This window comes from Aythya marila (genome assembly GCF_965140915.1).
Source record: "Aythya marila genome assembly, chromosome: 7".
In the NCBI taxonomy this organism is placed as follows: Eukaryota; Metazoa; Chordata; class Aves; order Anseriformes; family Anatidae; genus Aythya; species Aythya marila.
In genome coordinates, this window is record NC_139048.1 from 9,680,627 (window position 1) to 9,702,032 (window position 21,406).

General features: G+C 35.4%; 1 protein-coding gene across 4 annotated transcripts in view; it reads right to left on the reverse strand.

The window, feature by feature from the left end:
* The window catches only part of VTI1A (vesicle transport through interaction with t-SNAREs 1A), a 271,732-nt gene that overhangs the window by 211,636 nt on the left and 38,690 nt on the right, over nt 1-21,406 (reverse strand). For all 4 annotated transcript variants that reach the window (XM_082764720.1, XM_082764721.1, XM_082764718.1 and 1 more), the window contains exon 4: nt 5,184-5,261. In XM_082764720.1, coding sequence (XP_082620846.1) covers nt 5,184-5,261 — 78 coding nt within the window. The remainder of the gene's footprint in view (nt 1-5,183; nt 5,262-21,406) is intronic.

Sequence of the window (21,406 nt, forward strand, 5' to 3'; positions counted from 1 at the left end):
TGAACCAAACACCCGCCTCACCCCAAAACGGACAAAAAGCCTCTAACTACGTGTAATTGGGAGGGCTACTACTGCACCAAGTCAAGCTGAGACGGCTCCTCAGCACCCGGCTAAAGGAACTTTGCTAGAATTTGGTATAAAGAAAACAGCACTGTCCACCAAACTGGTTCTTAAATTCAAATGCTTGGCCTATCATAAATTGGTCTCTTTCTTCAGTTCTTCCCCCCCTTTTTTCCCCAAAAAGGCAAACATTAAGGCTCTTTAGAAAGAGACGATCTGGGAGTTGATCGCATAGCTATCTTTTCTTTCTGAGGCCACCATTCTTCAGTTGGCTATGATACTTAAAGGGCCAAAGTTTAAAACTACTCTCCCGCAATAGAGTCCATTTGGGCATGCCACCCTGCTATAATCAGTGAGGGTTTGAAAATGCTGCACATTTGTTTTTTCAATAGGTCCCAAACAAAAATGTTCTATCTTGTTTGTGCTGCATGGCTGAATTTAAGCTCTGCATAGGATTTGCTGCTAAGCTAAGTAATGGGAGAAGGTTTTCTTTTTCTTTCTTTCCTTCTTTTTTTATTTTATTTTTTTTACATTGGCTGAAAGATATTCATTCAAATTAACAAAAGATGTATTTTTCCCCCATTTAACAATGCATTTGATGAAAATGCATTACCTTTACTTTTCTATTTTTAAACATTTTCTGGTATTTTTATCGTGCTTGCCGCTCAACTGTAAACTGCACTAAGCTGTGTGCAGCCACCATTTTAGGTTATGATAATCAGCATATTTTTGAAACAAAGATTTTTTTTTTTCAATACAGAATTCGATACAAGAGGTAATCTGTTCCTTTGTAGGCTAAAAAAAAATCTGGTTTACGCTGGTTTGAACCAGTGGAATCTCTTGTGGCTAAGCCTTCTGCTGTGACTAAAATCAAAACTGCGCCGCAGAGAGCGAGCAAGATTGTGTGTATGTGTGTGTATGTGCGTGTGTGTGCCCGTGTGTCTGTGAGGCACACCACGTGATGCAGAAAACTACCGAATTTTTTTTTTTAAAAAAGCTGATAACGCTACTGCCGTCTCTGTCCGCATATAGATAACGAATAAATGCTGAACTCTATTAAACGCCCTTTACACATTATCGTGGGTCGAACACACAATTTTCTGAACTTATGATGACAGTCTATTTATTTTGCTATAAACCCTCGGCATGTAACGAACAGATTTGTGTCTGGTAATGATCTGCTCTGCCAGGGCTATATGAAATGATACCGACCTTCTTTAGATCTTGGGGAATTAAATTGACCAACTTCACCCCCTGGTCTGTAGCTGAAGTTTGACACACTTTATGCACAGCAAGCCCAAATCTAATATTATCAGAACTTTGTAGTCAGAAATTAAGTAGCCACAAAATATTTGTTCACCACAAATCACATATGCAGTGTATGTACATATGGACACATAATTTAACCTAATGTGAATTTACTTAAGCATATTAATTAACATAGTTGTGGAAGAGAAAGGATCAGTAAAATATTTCAAGGAAGTTGGTAACAGGGTACCTGACACTATTTTGGTAGAGAGGGATTTCTGATTTAACCCAATGCATACTTAGTAAAACACATAGAAATCACTGCATAAAACCAGCTCTGTGATTATTGAAGTGAAGCCACAACTTTAAGTAGCGTATCACTGCACTGAAAAGCTCAACAACTTTCACGGGATTTGATGATCTTTGAAGTCTTATTTGTCATTCTGGCCACCAAAGTAATAGAGCCCATTTAATACCACTTCTAGAAAATAAGTAACAAGCCGATGCACATGGATTTTTGGAGTTGTTCTTTTTGTTTGTTTTTGATGGGAGAAGGGATGTCTCCTGATTCTGCACCTCTGCACGTGCCTCACCTGACCACATCCACCAGATATATTTCAGAGGGAATTAATGTACACTAAGCAATGACTTCATTAAACACTAAAAAAAAAAGTATTAAAAGGTTTGTATCGCTTATTAAACAACAATGCATTTACTTTAAATGAAGTTTTGATTAGCAAAATTGTATGATTTTCACAACCTCTTATAAGAAGTTTCTGTATGTTTTATCTAATAAAATTAGTTAACTATTAATATAATCACGATAAGGCAACCATATTCTAAACTGTCATCTACACATGGAAGACATGTAGGGGAACAAAAAAAAAGAAGAGGAAAGGCCAATCATCATGTGGTAATTCTTCGCTCTGTTCTTGTACTTAAATCTTTCTTCTTGGGAGAACAACTGGAAACTCATAACTACGTATTCTACCCTGTTCAGTACAGCTTTCAAATTGGCTGTGTTTTGCTGTAACTCCACCTTCGAAACGCAACTGAAAAAAACAGAAGTTGAATAAAGAAAAAATTCAAATTGTTTATTTTTCCAGCACTGCCCCATTTATTTCTAGAAACTTGATATATTCACACTAGCCAATATACATTAAGTTCCTTTTGTCTCCTCCCTGCACCAAAAACATTACGCAAACATTCATCATGATGACAAAGACCATACCTTAAATGTACTGCTCATAAATGTATTTCCCTTGGGTAGTGTCCAACTCTAACCAGATATTCAGCATTTCTACTGGCAGATTTTACCAATATCTCAAGATTGCTGTAGGAGCAATTCTGAGCTGGCAACTGTTTTTGTTTTTGACAGCTCCATTATCAGAGGAATCCCTCTTCTCATCCCCTCTCCTCTTTTCAAGTTTGGTGACCGAACTGGGAAAGAAAAATCATCATTTTTTGGTTTAACTAATTTAACCTAACCAAAACTGATTAAGAAGTAAGAGTCCTATAACAATAGTCTGAGGGTCAGTCTAACCATCTGTATTACCAACAGACAAAAATAAAGCAAGAAGTTGAAACATCTTCAAACATTTTATATGCCTGCAAACTATACTTTCTTCATACTTTTTATACTTCATACTTTTTATACTTCTCATACTTCACTTAGTCCAAGCTTTGTATTAATATAATAATGCATAGGAGCAAATGTGGGGTAGATCTGGAGTTACTGAGTCAAATATGTTATCACATCGATTGTATGGTATATACCCAAACCTTGCACTTCATTTGGATAGAGCTGCACATCCTGATAAGCTCAACCAAAGACTGAAGCTTGCACACTAACTGCTTGTTGATGTAACTAAAAGCACAAAACAAATACAAATATGAATCATGATATCTCATATGTTGTGCCATTCCAATAATTGACCACAAACAATTTTTTTTTTGCTTTTACATTTTTAAAAGAAAGATAGGTGTTTCCTGTATGTTGATATTTTGTAGCATACTTCAAGAAAGCAAACAAAGAAATTCAGAACTTTCAAAGATTATGGTTAAAGTTTCAAGTTAGGTTATAAAAAAGGACTTTGTTTACTGAAAAGACTAGAAAACCCTTCTCTTACCCCCTCCCCCCCCCGAATTACTACCCCCCTTTAAATGTGTGCCATTTAAGAAATAGTCATTTGAAAGAAAAACAATCATGTTGACAAATGCATGGAAGTACCATTTGGTTCCTTAATGTGACCATGTGTCTTCCATCAGGTTTTCAAAAAGAGATCACAACTTGCAAAAAGTGCAAGTGAACCCATTATTTAACCATTCCTTAAGAAGTGAAAATAAAATATTTTATTTCATCCCAAATATAAGATACTTTGTTATAAGCATCACATTTGTCCTTTTATGTTTGAATTCACTTATTTTTTCTAGAAACATAAACATAGCAGCACCTTAAAGAAACAAAACAAGAATCTTAACACTTTTACAGGACTGAGTTAACTTCCATGACACACAGCCTGGGAAATTCTTCTCCCTGAAATTGTCCTTTCTGCAAATGTATTATTTAGGGATAAAAAAACCATCTTCCTTTTATTAAAATTGTGGACACCCTCTCTTGCTATAATATCTAAATTTGAAGATTAATATCTTTTACTTTTAACTCTACACATAGATACTACAGCTGCTATACACTGAAGTCTACAGATAAACTGTACACCGTGCATAATTTCGCTTACATATGTATTACAGTCTATCAGAGATAAAAATTTACACAGCACATTTAAAACACTGCATAATATTAGTGTTTAATGGGGTCTGTGTCTTAAAATTCATTTTATTGGTATAAGCCTCCAAGACTTACTTTTTTTCTACCCATAGTGAACTTATACTGAGGGTAGAAGATACTAAACATTTTGGAATGTGATTCTGTTTCCTTATTTAATGCTGCATTTATCAAGTAAACATTCAAACAAGCTTCAGTAGCAGTACCAAAATGATTTAAATTCTTTATCTTCAGAAGGGAAAATCTGATATTTATGAAAACTTTCAGCAAACTTCTCAAAATCTACAACTTGGATTTACAGCTGAACTGACTTTCTAAAGAGAAAAAGGAAAATTCAGCGTTTACCAAGAGATTGTCAAAGAAGTTTCAGCACCAAAAGAAATATTAACATGTGGGTAAAAGCCCCCTGAATATAATGTTCTCTTTAGAATTTTCAGCAGTCTAGTAGGATCCTCACTGCAGTGTCCAGAACAACAATATGTCTACAAGATTTTTAAAAAGCCTTAGAATTATCAAGCTTTCCTTCATTAAAGAGTTGGATAGCACTCTGCATTCTAGTACAACATACATCATGAAAGCATGCTTTCATTAGTACAACTTGTGTTTTTGGTACAAGAAGAGAAAATCTGTTTAGGGAAGGAATCACACAAGGAAACTGAGTGGGGTACAGCCTAATTCTGAGAGTGCACTTTCATTTGTTTTGCCTGCCAGTGTTGATTTAATTATACTGCATTATTATCAAAGCAGCATTATGTACTTTTTTATTCCTTTTACATGTGTTTGAGGTGAAGACCTTGGCTTTGTCGGCAAACAGCGCGTTTCAAGTTATTTCTTAAGTACTAAATAATAAAGAAAAGAGAAGAAAAGATTTTTTTTAAGATAGCAGACAGTGATCACAAGTTAAAGGGTTAAATGTAAGATCTCCAAGAAACATTTTGAAGTTGATTAAGACCCCAGCTTTGCATTAAACAGTATCACTTCCACATGAGTTGTTGCTAATGCTGTTAAGGAGCAGCTTGAGAAGCCCAGTGTGCCGGTGACCTCCTTCACCCTCCAGCCACCCACTAGGGCTTCTTGATTAGCATCCTACCTGGTTCTCTGAGGAATTCCCGTCATCCCCTAGGAGCTCATTCCGCACCTCATCACTGTAGGCGATCCGTGACCTTTTCTGTAAAACAAAAAGAAAAAAGGGTTAGGAAGTAAAGCTCCAAAGCCATTGGCATCAAGGCTGATCATCTTAAACCTCGAGAGCCCCCTAATGGATACCTATTTGATAAAAAAATAAATAAATTAAAAATCTGCAAGTAAAAGTTATTAAAAAGTTCTTCAACTGCTGTATTTTGATAAATCGGCATGGAAGAGTCTTAGCATTTCTAAGAGTCACATCCTCAATACTTCATCAATGCAAGAAGTTTAAGCCAAGCCCAAGCCAACTCATGTTGGATCGGTTCTAATAATCAGGTAACCTTGAGTGGCAAAGTGCTGAAGTAATGCACGTGTAGGAACAAAACGCATTATTCCGAAGAACACTTATTAGTTGGACACAGAACTCAGAGTAACACTGCAGTAATGCTATTAAATAGGAGACTGACTTTTTTCCTTACAAAAAAAAAAAAAAAAAAGGAAAGAAAAGAAAAATAAGAATGAGCAATGGGCATTTGACAAAATTGGTTGAATTTACATACGTAGAAATTTAACAAGTTTTTCCTTTGTTGCTAATGCTATGAAGGCCTCCAGAGAAAGGACTAGAAATCAAATACCAAAAGAAAAGAGAGAAAACTGCAGTACTCTAGTTTACAGCAGTTCATGGAAACACCACAAACCTGAGACAGTCATTCATTAGACTATTACAACTGATAGGCATTATTCACAGTTGATGAGCACTGGATTTTCTCATGAGCTGATCACTATATTGACTCTTAACTAGATCAAGTGGCAAACAACTGAAAGCAAATGACTGAAGATTACCAAGGTAGCACAACATTCACTGGAACAATGGGGAAGTCCATAATAAGAATATTAGTCCAGCTTTCAATTTCTTGGCCAAGTAACACACTCAGTGTTAACAGTATAAGTTAATTAATACTCCCACATTAACCATAAAAAGAGAGAAAGGATTTTTAACATATTGTCTAAAATTATGCATTTTGTATAACTGAGCATGGCTATGACCAGTTCTACTCTCCCTCAGAGGAAGAAGCCCTTTTTTTTTTTTTTTTTTTTTTTTAAACTGATGGGAGCTTCCCTCCCACTCCACCATGTAGTCACTACCAGTAGGAACTCAGCATAAGAAACTCCCTCCTCAAACCTTCCCTAATCAGAGAATTGTGCTAAAAAATGTTCCTGACTGTAACACAGGAAATAATTCATTAGAAATCATACTGAGCATATGGAAATTCATTCTCTTTTCACCTTCCACTAGGAAAATAGCATTTGAGTAAGCTTTACACTAGTCATCTCAGAGCAACACATTTTAACATTTTATCTTGTGCATTTCACCCTTTATTACACCATTGTCATTGCAATGCTTCACAATTTGTGATTTAGTAGCTAGTGTTCAGATCTGGACTATATACTAAGGCTAGAGATGTACGTAGCAAGGACAAAGCATACCATGGTCCTGCTACAAGAGCTGAGTTGTGCCAAATCTTTTGGAGATCTCAGCTGTCACAGTTTCATACTAACCAAGCTAAAAGTACTCTACAGCATTAAAGGAAATGAGAACCTTTAAACAGGCTGTGGTATCAGAGCTGCCTGTTTAAATTATTCATTTCATCACTATGGGGGACTAAAACACTCCACAGTATGCAAGAATATCATATGGAGATAGGTTTTGTTTTTCTCTTTTTTCACCAAAAAGCCAACAAATTGGCATAGATTGCTCAATTACATTATTTTCCTATTTTTATTTGATACACATCAAACAAGGAAGGAAATTACAAATATATACCAACAAATATCTAGACTTCTTTTCTGATTAAGATTCAATCTCCCCACTTGAGGTCCAGTACTTCAGCTGTACAGTCTCTCCCACTTGCACAAAATGACTCAGCCCCATTGATTCTGTCAGTGTTAAATGTATTTTATCATTATTAGGCTGAGATGGGGAGCATGATGCTTCATGAGCTTGTTCTCCAGTGAACAAGTTGCCTAATAATACGTGGAAACTGAGATGGGCCTTGGTTACATATCCTTTATTTGAAAGATTTAACTGGCTGATATTCTCATTCACAAGAGACTGCATGAAAGAAAGGAAGAAGAACATTCTTCATGGGAAAGAAGTAAATGTTAACAGCAACGCAGTTTTTAAAGGCTCTTTATAATCCTTACATCATCACCGCTGAACTTAATAAATATATTTGTATCATTGTTCTTTCATTGTAATAATCTGTCATGATATGAAAATCGGCAATTTTATTAAAAGAAATAATCCTTTGACTACAATTAGGTGTAACTCTTTGCCATAATCAATAAATAATTTGATACTACTTTTGATCACAGTTCCACTGCCAAATGAATCAATAATATAAAAGGAAAGGCCTTTGAACTAAAGTGTTCGTTTGTTCTTCCAGGATTTGTCCAAAATATCAATACATTCATATCTTCAATTACTATTCTTATTTTTATTAAAGTAAAAGTGCCAACAGATTCAAGTGTGGCTAACAAAAATAGTGAAAATGAAATGGTTCATCTGAACTCAGCAATAAAATGAGTTTTAGGATTTTTTTTTTTTTTTTGAGTTTATAACTATCAGCTGTTTATAAATATATACTTTAGCCAAATGCAAGAATGATAGTTTGAGCTGGAAATGTCACACACTCTGCTACAGTTTGAAGGAAACCAATTCATAATGCATTTTATAAATAGTTAATGACTTCTATACATAAGCTAACCAGGCAAATCAAGAAATTGTCAACATTTTTAGTCTTAGTTGTCAGTTACCACTGTCTACCAGTACTTTATATGTATGTTTCTAGAAAAGACAGAAGCTTTACAGAGTTTGTAATCCAAGGCATTTCTGGGCAGCTCAGTATAAGTTTAAGAGCTTCTATGTGCAGTTTTTCGTCCGTAAAGGTCTGTCATACAGATAAGTTTTTCTTGTATTTTGTATTTTTCTTGTGTATACATGCACAAAAAGTCTAAGCACCCAGGAGTTTTTACTTCATTGTACACGCTTCCATTCAAATGCAGCATGCACACGAACACACCGCTACACAAAAGGGTTAAGCTACTTTCTACAAAACTTCAAGACAGAGAAAGTTTCAGGGGCTGTTTTAAATGTACTACAGTATCCAGACCTTCTGACAAGGAAGAATTTCTGATTCCAGGCAGATCTCTCTTGGTTTATGAACAGGATTTTTGCATACTGATTGGGTGATTTTCTTAAAGCCCTGTTCAAACAGATACACTTGCTCAGTTCTGTCTGGCAATTTGGCTTTAAACAATCTGTCTACTTGACCCAAGCCTTAACATTTCCCAATAGAACTGAATGTGTTCATGGGCAAGCACAGCTAAATTAGAATTGAAATGAATTAACTCAGCTTAAACTAATTAAGATCTGTGATCTGCAGTACCACCCCCCTGTATGATTCTACATGTGAAGCAGGGTACATGTAACCAGACTGTAAGAATTCTGCTACACTACTAATCTGAGCATAACAATGAAGTTCGTCTATTACTAAAGCATATGAGAAGTTAATTTCCACGGCCTACACATGGCAAAGCAATTGCTTAAATTGCCTCACCTGGGAATTTAATACAATGTTATCATCAGACCAGCCACACTGTAAATAGATTTATAATGCTTTCCATGTGCTAGGCTAGGTTGCATATGAATTAAGTAATGATCTGGTATTACAATACAATCAGCTAGTTCCCACACCTGGCAGACAGGGTATTTTGCTAAATTACTACCTATATAGATGCATCACAACATAAAAACAGAAAAGGCAATGGGAAGAGAAACAATCTACATGGTGTATGACTGATTTTTACATGGTAACCAAATAAGATGTAGATGGAAAGAGGTATCCAAAATAATCTGTTTCCAACATCTGTACAACAGAACGCATACTTATTCATTTCTATTCAATTTTGGCTTAATTTTCCGCATTCTATACTTTAATTACTCATCCACATTCTGAAATGTTCCCATTAGTGAAGGCCACAACTAGCCAATGCCCCCTCATTCCAACGCACTTTTAGCAATCAGACAAATAATTGCTATAAAGTATCACGTATTTTCATACCTAAACTAAAGAATAGCTTTCCTCCTAAATGCTAAGCAGCCCTCTGAACAGACGACCAAGTCTAGATACATTTCAGACAAAGGGCCCAGCAAATCCTTTTGTCCCAACCTCTCCATTTTTCAGCCTCAATGTTTTAAGAATAGATTAAACAGATTTTTTTTTTCTGTAAAATTTGTAAACAAACAAAAGGGCTTATTTATTCACAAACATCTGTTTTCATTAGAATTTCCTAGTATATATAAATGGTTTAAAAAAACATCTTCAGGCATCTGTTTCAGAGTTTGGCCCTGCTCTACATGCAAATAAATACACAAGATTAGCATAACCAGAAATAATTCCTAGGAATAAATTATTTTACTTTGTGTTCTTCAAGAGTACTCAATTTTACCATTGTTCATGTTAAAACAAGGTGAAAATGTGACCTGATCTTCAAACACAGTACTGCAGATTGTAGACTTTCACCTCTGCTTTTCTGAATAGATGCCTTAAGTATTTTTGCTGAGTAGAAATGGAAAAGAGAGTTCAGCAAATTTAGAAGAGAAACAAGTGACCTTATCTAACAGCAACACAATACTTCTTCAGGAAATAACTGAAATTGATTAAAAAATTGTGTTCAAACTACAGTTTACAAAACTTCCTCATTTTGCTGTAAAGGTGATGCAGGAACAACAGATCAGATACTTCAGACTGCCATTAGAAATGGGTTTTCCTGTTCCTAAATAGCTCAGTTTGTGAATAAGAACCAGGAAACTGGTTACGTAGTGTATATATATGACATGATGCAATGCTGGACTTTCAAGCATTTCCTTGTGAAAATAAAACCATAAAGCCAATATATTTCTGTCTGAAAGGAAATAAACTATTCTACAAAACCTATGAAACTTCTGACTGAAAGAAGTAATTCAACAGTACATGTCAGCTGGCAAAAGTCAACGTTTAAGGCACTCTCAGTCTCTCCTCTCTCCTAATACACACAGAAAAGATCTTAAACACCTGTGAAAGAAAATGCACAACTTAAAACTTGTATTCTGCCACTCTGACAAATGCTGTTGGCATCCTACAACAGAGATGAATCAAACTTCAAGCGCTAATATGAAATTAGTACAGAGATACTATCACCCATGTTAAGCAGAATTCACAGGTCTATAAATACTCTTCCATAATCATCATCAAATACACTTTTAGTTTCATTATGGGGTGAGGGCAGAGAGGAAGGTCAAGGAAGGTTGTGTCCACGAGGACACAACGCATTGTATAATATTGGTAGAGGAAAAATGAAGCTTCTGCCCACAAAACCACTATCTCAAGCTCATGACCAGTGGACCATGTATGTCACCAACAGGGCTGATGCTTAAACCTGTGAGATTGCATATGCTGTGGTTAGGGAAGAAAACAGGTGACCTGGGAGAGAACTGTATCTCATCGTCTGTGTCAGATTAAGGAGTAACAGTGGATGATTTCTGTTGTGAAAAGGCATTTAGATTGACAAAAACAGCTAATATTTCGTTGACCTCTGCCTTTTAAACTTCAAAACATAACAAGGAAAGATATTTTTTGAAACTCAAAAGGTCTGGAACTAAATGGCCCTGCCACCCTTCTATTTTTTAGATAATGCTCAAAAATTCACTACCATCACTTCCAATTTAACCAGACCACATCTACAGAAAAGTGATATGAAATGATCCAATATGATGAAATACTGGAGTTACAAATCCAAGCATGGAAAACTTCAGATAAGCATTGTTTGGGTTTGGATAACACTCTCCAAATATAACAATGAATAACTCCCCTTGGCCTAGTGTTCATATTAATACATATATTTTTAATTAAAACAATTAATCTTTTTGCTTGTTTGATCGACCACATCCTATTACCAAACCTTGGTCCCTACATGCACACTACCTTATTCTTTACTCAGAATTAAATTTCTCTACGGTGCTTTCAGCTTTGGGCTGCTGCGTGTAACAGTTTGTCTGCCTTTTCACTTGTGTGCCATAATCTCAAAGAACATAAGCCAGGCATTGGCTAACACATGAAGAGTGACTGAATACTACTGCAAATTTAACTGTAACCTCTCTGTAGATCAACATATTGACATCTGCCCATTTGCTAGTCTGTTCCTGTAATATACTTTTCAGAACTCTAATTTCAGTATTTCATACAAGTCCTTTATATTGACTGCTTCAAATGATCGTTATTAAACTATCATATTTTGTTATAAGAACCATCTCCGCACATCAACATAGCTGGCTAAGTTAACCAACTTGGTTCTTTAGTAAATGGAAAGTCCTCTAAATGGAGTACAGGATCACTTGAGTTCATTCCAGCTGAGGCTCACCTTCCCAAAAAGCCCAGTGCTTCCCTCTAACTACTCTGCGTGTGTTCAAAGGCCACTCAGAAAATCTTGCTTGCCCAATTAGGTGCCTAAATTTGGCTAGTGTTACTGCACTTTGCCTTGATATGTATAGTAAACATTGGCATATATTCACTTAGTTTGTTGACAAAGGTTTTGTAGCTACAGAGCCTTTTTTAACACAGTCATTTCAACCAGCAACACTGGGGAAAAAAAGAAAGAGAGGTCGGAAAGGGAGGAACACCCTCTCTCCCCAGCTCAGTGGTTTGAAAATTTAAATATCTCTACAGGAAGACCATATTAAAAAGGGCTCCTGCCACTCTGCACTCCCAAGTGCCTATGGGACCACCATGAACTAGGTACTAAGCTGATCAGGTTCAAAGTAATGCAAAACTTGACTAGTTGTTTGGGTGTAGGAGGTCTAAGAGGGATAAATTCTGTTGTTTATAGCATTGGTCCACTTTTGAACATGGAGGCAAAAGGGAAGGGTCAAGACTGAGGCATCAACAAGAAATTTGCAAAGAATGGAAACAACCGAAACTAAGCCAGAATTGTTGAGAGGTAAATTGGTCCTCAGCTCATGTTCAGGCTAATCTGAGGAAAGGTTTAAGGGTGTCAGAAGGATCACTCAGGAGGATTTAGTCTCTACACCACACCCCAGAAAACACTCACTCCCAAAACAGATTTTAAAGTCATATATTGGAACAGTCACTAGCATCACTAGGCTGCTATTCTTCTCCGGAGTTCTCTATAAATACGAATAACTCCAATACAAAGACCAACAAAACTAGGCTGCAAAAATAAGCCTGTTTTGAGTCTCTTTAGCAGACCTTTGCCCTTAAAACTGGTGTATGTATATACAAGTGTGCATGTAAATAGCTACAAGTTTCATTGCAAAATTACCTTTTAGGGAAAAGTAAGTATGATGGTTTTTTTTTTTGTTTTTTTTTTTTGGGGGGGGTTGTTTTAATGAAATCTTCATTGGTCATCTTAACTCATATCTTCCTCATAAAGACAAAAATAGTATATTAATGTTTTCGTTTTATTTTACTACAAGCTTTTTTTTTTTTTTTTTTTTTTTTTAAATACTTGTCACCATGCAATTTCATTGAATCATTTATCCAACAAATGATAAAGCATGACAAACATCTCAGATAAAGCAAAACATGAAACACTCGGAACCTATGTTCCTGTTGCCAACAGTAATAGGACATCTGCTGGTACTTCCCACCAGTTCCCTTCTTTTCCAAGAAGAAGTATTCAAGTATTACTTTTGGTTCTTCATTGGCTTTGCTAGCCTGTACCTGCACTTTCTGGTCAGATACAAAAGAGCCTGGCAACTGCAAAGAAAACCTGTAATGGGGCTGTGGAAGTTGCCATTCCTGAATGCCATCATTCTCCACTCCCGCACCCCTTGGATATCTAGCAGTGGGTAAAGCCTCTGACAGCTGGTATGTTTTATGCTTTTAGGCTTTCCATTTTAAAGTATAATTTTGCTACAGAGCTCAGTTCTATTAATAAAGTATGTATTTTGTCCACTGTAAACTCAAAAGTAAAAAAACAAAAACAAAAGGAAACCACGTAGACTCGTACACTTGGAATGAGGGCAAGACAGATGAATGAACTGCTTCCAAGGCAGCTGAATTGTCCCACCTAAATTTGTGCCACTCTGATGGGATCTATTTTAAACCTAAGAAACTTAAGTTGGCCTTTCCAAAAATACTTTTTATTGCATAAAAAGCTATTTTTAGGCACTGTCCTTTTTTACTGAGCATATGCTCTCTCTAAGATATCTTTCAACCCATAAATGTATACCAGTATACACATGTATAATTCCTGAAACTAATATATGAAATGAAAAAAATTCTGCTGACATCCTAGTGTCAATCATAATGAATCTCAAAAAAAAAAAAAAATCAATAAGAGTAGCAGAGTTTAATTTCTGACTTCACCATTAAATATGAAATAAAATAACGCTTGATGCAAAGAATAATAAAATAGAAAAACAGCATAATTAAGGTGGCTTGCATACTGATATACCTACATGTTGCGTATTTTGTGTATTTCAGTACAAGTATTTTGGACCATGAGTACATTTGCTCAAACTATAGATTACTAAAAAGGAAAATTAGAAATAATTTGTGTATAACATGGCTCAGTCAAAATTGATTTTGAATCCTACTTTCCATGTTTCCTGACCTACCTATTTTTGCGCTGACATGATTTAGCCAGGATTCCTTTTCTTCCTTCTAGTACTTACACACAGACACACTGCCTTGTTTGAAAAAGAAAAAAAAAGTCTGAGCTTAATAATTTTAGTAGTTAAGCGGTCACAATTAGGCTTTGATGTTTGCAGCAGATTGAAGGAGGAGTAAATCTGCACCTTCACTGCTCCCCACCAAACACTACTGGGACAGAACCAGTTGTTTCATGCTGTGTTAAATCAATAGTTAATATGATAAAATACTAGCCCAATGTTCAAACATGGCATTTTTGAGTTTTATCACAAGTGATGATTAGCAGTTCTTGCTTTACACTACCCGAGATAAAAGTCAGTAACTAATCCACTACCTATAATATATCTAACTGAAGTCCTCCTCCTTTTTATACTGCCTCTTTGTTTGTGCTCCGCAGTCTCCCACATTCAGTCAAAACACTTGTTATTACCAATATTCATTTCTTGAAGTGCACAAAATGGATGAAAAAATATTACTATGATGCACGTATCTATATCAAAAATGCCAGTGCAAACTCCAGCCATACTTCCTTTATTTCTTCAGATCCGAAGCCTTAAGCCATTCAACACAGCATAGCTGAAAGATGGTATATTTACACAAAGCACTGTTATTTACAAAATATTTGGCATTTAAAGCATCTTTCTGACAGACAGACTTCAGCTAACTTGTTATTTTTTCCTTTACCTGTACCATAGTCAGAAATTCTGCTTCTGAGTGGACTAACATAGAACAAAAAGAATAATGAGAAACACTGATACTGGCAGTAGCTCATTTCCCAGTAAATATTGATGTCCAAACTCAAAAAATTCAGTGAGTAGTTCTGTTTTGTCCCTGTTCCTATGTTGTCACCAACAACGCTTACACATTTCTATTGATCTTGTTTGTAGCTGCCTGGATTTTCACTGTCAAGACAATGCAGTGTGAACCTTAAGGAAAACCTCTCTTTACAGGGAGTATAGACTGCATAAAGACTGCTATATCAGTCAGAGCTTCAATTAATCCAGAACTTGTACTACCTCCTATAGTGGTCATTAATGGAAAACAAGGGGAAATCTTAAGGAACAGAGCAGGTATGGCACTTCAGTAGTTGCTGCCAGTTCCTGATGATCAGCAGTTCAGGGATTTCCTGAGTGTAAAGTACATCTAGATCCTCATACTTAATAAATCTTGATGGTTGATGCTTAACACAGAATACTTCTTTTATTTATATAGCAACTGAACATGCATCAGATTAAAGACTTTCAGATCTCAATATTAGGGCAAAGATCAAATTCCAAAGCTCTCTTAATTTTCGCTTGAACAAAACTGAAGTGAAGTTCCAAAGAAAGAAGGTAACATTTCAAATACGAAAAGCAATTAATTTATATATCAATGCTTTAACTTCTCTTCGTTTGGGCACATCTTGGCTATAAGAATTTAATTCAGAGGTTCTGAAACTATGTTATAGGGTAAATTCCACAATAAGAGAAAGATTATTGAATATAAGAGAAAGATTATCGAATGAATCAATTCCCAGTTCATACTCATACAGGTCATTTGCTCTCCCAGTCTCGTAATAAACTATTGCAAATATTCAAGTCACACAGATTAGAAAACAGAACTATACTCTACAGTCATACTATATATCTGCTTAACTCCTTTGAACTGCAAGAAAGTCCCAATACCATTTGACCAAACATCTGTCCCTCCACCCCACCAGCTGTTCCTGTGTGGTACAATTTTGAATCTTCTAGTATAACAAAGCTGTTAGCATCAAATAAAGATGATCTGATACAAAGAAAAACAAAGTTAGGTAGCATATGGCAAACATTGTATTTCCAACTCCAATTCCTGAACCAGACATGTAAACCTAACACAGAAAGAATGGAAGAAATGGAAGAAAAAAAAAAAAAAAAAAAGCACGTAACACATCTACATTTTTGATTCCTAAGCATTCAGGGACAGGTCCAAATTTATTTTAAAATTTCAGGTCAAAATTTCATCTTCTAAACTCACACAAAGATACAGAGAATGATAAGCGCTTCTATTAAACTCTCAGGTGATGTACCCAACATTCTTTCTCTTCTATCATTCATCAGTCTTACACCTTTTACAGTTTGTAACTTCTTCCCCCAATTTGTCATGTTTTCTCCAGTGCAATCATACTTCTCTGCATCAAAGTGCGATGAAACATCATCTTGTGTGTCCTTTACCACCACTCCTTTTGCCATTCCCTGTCATTTATGTGTTGTCACTGGACTCTAAACTACAGTACCCACACCTACCACAGGTGACTTCATGGTTCTATAGAATAGCAATCTTTAAAAACAGGATCACAAGATTAATAAATAAATAAATATCTGAAGTAGTGGCCCCATGGAAAAAGCTTAGGTGACTGTTAGATGACATCTTTCACTATTTTTCCCCATTAAGCTGAGATATGTATATCTGATAATGCATGACATAAAACATTACAAGAATTGATGACGGACCACAACAGACCATTTACTGGCAGCAGAATTATGAAAATCTATCGGCATACTTTTATTTTAAAATTTACTGAACATCAGTTTGCCTGTTGGAAGTATTTTGTTACATTTTTTCTGCAAAAAGAGAAATTCCAATTCAAAGAAAGAATTCAACAGGTAAGATATATTCCATTCTGAAAGACTGAGGAAAAAACGCAAAACATAGTCACATCTGATCTTGGATACACTGTATGATGAACTACCTATGCTTTTTTTTTTTTTTATTTACTTAGATTTTGCAAGGCATAAAAATTGCATGATCACAGCATTTGAATCAAATTAATAAATCTACAGAGTTGAGAGAAACAAGCAGGAACTAAGGTCTTTCAAGAGATACTTGTAAGTAAGTTGATAAGAAATAAACTAACACATTTGTCTATTAAAAAAAAGTGATTTCATAGTCAAAGATATCCTGAGAATTTCCAAGTTTAAACCAATTGCCCATAAAGAAGTCCTTGGAGTAACACATTGTGACTAACGAGAAGTTTTCAAGACTAAATTCATGGCTTGAATGGCTGTCAACCTGGGAAAAACTTGTCCTACAGTTAACCAGAAGAGCAACACCCAAGTCTTAACTCCGAAATGTAGGAGATTCCAAAGCTAAAAAGCAAAAATGGGATGCATAGTTGCATATAGCTGGCTGAGGATGAAAAGCAGTTATTGCACCTTAAAAACTACCAAAGATGGTTGGGATGCCACTAAGATTCTTAGTTTGGATTTCACATTATTGATATAGCAACCTCATCAGAAAAATAATATTTTATTATGTGATTTTATCCCAGAAAAATCTTTGCAGAAGGTCATTAGAAACCAATGTGTTTTCCTAAATGACAATTCCACAGATGGCCACTAAAGAGTTCACGTTGGTCTGTATCAACCTGAAAAATACACCCAAGACCTAGTGGCTGGATTTCCTATTCCACTGTAGTATTTTATTATGGATCAACTTTCAGATCTATAATAATCTTAATTAGGTTGTAAAACAAATAAAATTCCCTAAGAGCACAAATTGCCAAAAAGAGACATAAGCCAGATCCACTGAATAATTTATTGGACAGTATCTGTTAAGGGTAGAGAGAGGCATTCTATATTTTTCTAAGAATCTTCTAATCTGTCTAATTTTACATAGGAACATCCCTTGTGTCTGCTTTCCATTGTTCTCAGAGGTTAGATATTCCCCATTGTTATTAAGAAGAAAATGCCAGCCCACTATCTCAAAGAGAACGGTGTGCATACACATTTCTTCTTTGTTTGATTTACAGACCTGAAGAATATGGATTACCTCTGTTATCTGCACATACAAGCGCTGCTAAAATCTTGGCATTCAGTCAACTTTTATCTTGGGGACCCCAAATTGTACTGTTAGGCAACACAGAGCACCTATCTAGACTTAACTGTCATACAAATAGATTTTTGTTAGATGTTCAATTTGTATTGGGGAGCACGCCAACAAAAACAGAAGTCAGCAATTTGAAACAACAAACCAGCCCCTGCGCTGACAGGAACAAATTACTATATTCCAAATGAATAAGAATTACTGTAGATCACAGATCCTCAGTATGAACACTATGCAAAGGGGGAAAAAGTATTCCTCAAATTAATTCTTTATGGTAACTCCATGCTCTGAAACAAAGAACAGACTGAGTACAAATAAAATACAATACAAAATAATACAAGTTTATAAAAGCACATATAGAAGTACAATCAAAGATGAATTAATTAACAACTGGTAGTGCTATGAAATGAGATGAGCAAAGACTCATTAGAGTTCAAAACTAAACTTTTGCAATTGGTCAAACAGTGCAGCAGCATGTTGTACTTCTAACAACTCCAAGATCTGGTTTCTAGGCAATGACCTTCAAGAGGCTGAGTGCACCGTGAGGTGATGCGTGCATCTTCTGGGGCAAAGATAGAAGTAGCTGCAAAAACACAATACATTTTGTTAGCCCACCCTAGGAGAAAAACTGATTTCTGTTCTTCCACAAACCACACAGAAGGTCTAGCACAATTTTTTCAAAGAAATCTTCTGATCACTCTGTAATTATTCCTTTTTGAGTGACCCCATTCCATAACACACCATTCATGAAAAGACCTTGAAAACACTTTCCCTCTGAAACTTGGTAGTACTCTACAGACCTCACCATTTGAACTAGGAGTTGTTTCTCTTTTATGGATTACAGCACTTAAAAAAGTAACTTTCATCTGCAAGCTAATTAGAATGAAGTTTGTCTAAATTTTTTCTTTTCTCTGCTGTTTTCAATATTCTTTCCTTTTCTTTTTTTTTTTTTTTTTTAAAAAAAAAAAAGAAAATAAATAAAAACAACTCAGCTTGTTCACTGATTTCCCAGCTCCTTCTCTGCCAAAAAAGGAAGCTTCAATTCTGTCTCCAAGATTCCTAAGGTTTCCATTAGGAAAATATTATGATGACAAAAAAGCAACATGAAATAATAATGCAAAATTGAGTGTTCATGGAGATAAAATAATCTAAAAAAAATGACCACTTGGATGAAAAACAAATACCACCAATAACTAAGATGATTGAAAGAGTGTACAAAATCAGGTTAAAAAAATCTTTTATTTGCTTGAAGGATACCTGAAAGGTACTTGAAAGATCTTGTCAAAATTCATAGAAAAAGCTTTTCTAATACACTCTCTGTAAATACATAATATTAGAAAAGTAAACCTGCAAGCAGGCACATATTTAAGTTAATTTGTGTGGGGTCATTGCATTATCTAAGTTATGTACATAGTGATTCCATGGGTCCGAATCTAATTCAAAACATCCTCCTTCCCTCACTTTAAGACTTCCCAGTGAATCTTTAAACAGAAAATAATTCTGCTACTGATATATCTGAAGTGTAAATATATTGGAGATTAAAAAGACAAATGGTTCAAGAAAATTTTGTCTGCAAAAATATTATTGAACTTAATGTCCAATATCTCTATTGCTTCACTAGTTATGAGGGAAACAACTACCTCTATTTTTTGCATTGTAATTTTTGCAGTGTTATTTTCTTATTAAAAGAAAAAAAAAATAAAAGGACGACACGACCCCTATGATATTCTATGGTATTTCAATGCAGGGGAAGAGTTAAAAACCTCAGGAAGTCTAAAGAAATATAAATACATATTTATATAATCTGACTTCTGCATGTTTGCAAAAGGAAGATTTTTTCCAAACAAATTATTTTATGTCAACCTGTGTCCTTGTTATACTGGCTGCATAAGATTCTTGCCCAATATTTAATCCCACTCATCACAAGAACAAGGTAAGGCAATGTAAATCTGCATCAGAGTTTGATTCAGTTTGCTGAATGCAGTAGAAAATTCTTTAAAAAGTTATTTGCTGCCTCTTTGCTTAAGTGCTCCTCAGTGTTGGCAATTTACTAATCTTCACTCAGTATATTTCAGTGGTTATGTACTGGCCGCATAGGTTCCTCAACCTTTAAATAGAATGACATACCACGTGTCCTGGTTGACTCTCAAAGAGTCATGCTATGGTAAGGCTGGTCCTTCAGCAGTCTTCTATTATCTCAAAAAACAGAAATCCTGATAAACAGGGTGCCCTCTTCAAAGATAAAAGACTGTTCTTACAAAGCATCTTGGTTATGCTTCAGAGAACCCAGAATTATTTTTTTTCCACTTCTATGTTTTCTCCAGTTTGGACTGTAGATCATTATCTGCCTTTCTCTATGACTCTTCACCAGTTTTTCTTTTTTCCCCCCTTTTCAATCATCTGAAGCATCTTCAGCAACGTCTTCCAAACTTGTTAAGACCTTCAAATAAATTTCAGATGCGCCATTACCATGTTTTATTAAAAAAAAATTTCTATAGTCAAGAGACTTCTTGCTTCACACGCATGAAATAAAACCAGTCTTCACCACAGTATGATAACAACTCTTTTGTTGTTGTTGTTATTTTAAAGCACATTCAAGATATAGATGACATTATAAGAAGATGGAAAAGGGAGTCTTCCATTAAGTAAGGGCATTAATATTTTCTATAAGCTATTTAGCCCCAGGAGAGCATCCTCAATCTTCAGAACAGAACTCAAGATTCTCATTTTCCCATTTTGGGTTATACAGAAAGATGTCACACTGTAAGGGAGCTGGCACACCAACTTGTATTTCCAGGTTTACAAATGCAAAACATGCCATTCCTCTGGTACAGGGCATGAAAGAAGGCCTTGACTATGCATTCACTGCCTGGAATTGTTTCAGTTTGAGGAATCAGAACAAAAGAAAGAGCAGTAGAACACTAAGGGCCCAGAGCTCAACCTCTATCTTAATTAAATAATTTGCATATAAATAGTATAAATATAAGGCATTAGTAAAATAATTAATAGCTACAAAAATGGTGAAACCTGGCATTGCACGAAATACAGAATAGCCCTGTCACTTTCAAATTTACTTTTCAAAATATATTTAGGTGATAAATAGGTTTGAGTCTTGAGTTCAACAGCGGTTACAAATACTCAGCATCTTAGCCTCAGACCTAATGCAGCACAATCAAGATGTTTTTTATTGAATACTACTACAATTAACCTAAGCAAATCTTGATGATCACTTTTCATATCTTACAGGGGTATGGGTAAATGTAAGATGCTCTCCTTCTCTATTTCATTATTTCCCTTTGCTCTCCAAATCCTATGTACATTTTCAGAAATTACCATGATAGCCAGCAGAATGATGTGATGCTAACCCTCACCCCTGCTTGTATTAGAGAGTATCATCTCTGCAAGGCCACATCAGAGAACAAGTCTAGAAAGGGAACTGTGTATCTAAAGAGCAAAAAAAATATACAGGCAATATACCTGCACAGTTAAATACCTACTTCATTTTAGTTCTGCTTAGCAAAAAGAAAAAGAAAGGTAAAACTCATTCAATTTTAAATGACGATTTCATTGCTTCCTGTGACACTAAAAAGACATTAACAAGGCAGTGCAACATTTTTTCATGGTATCATAA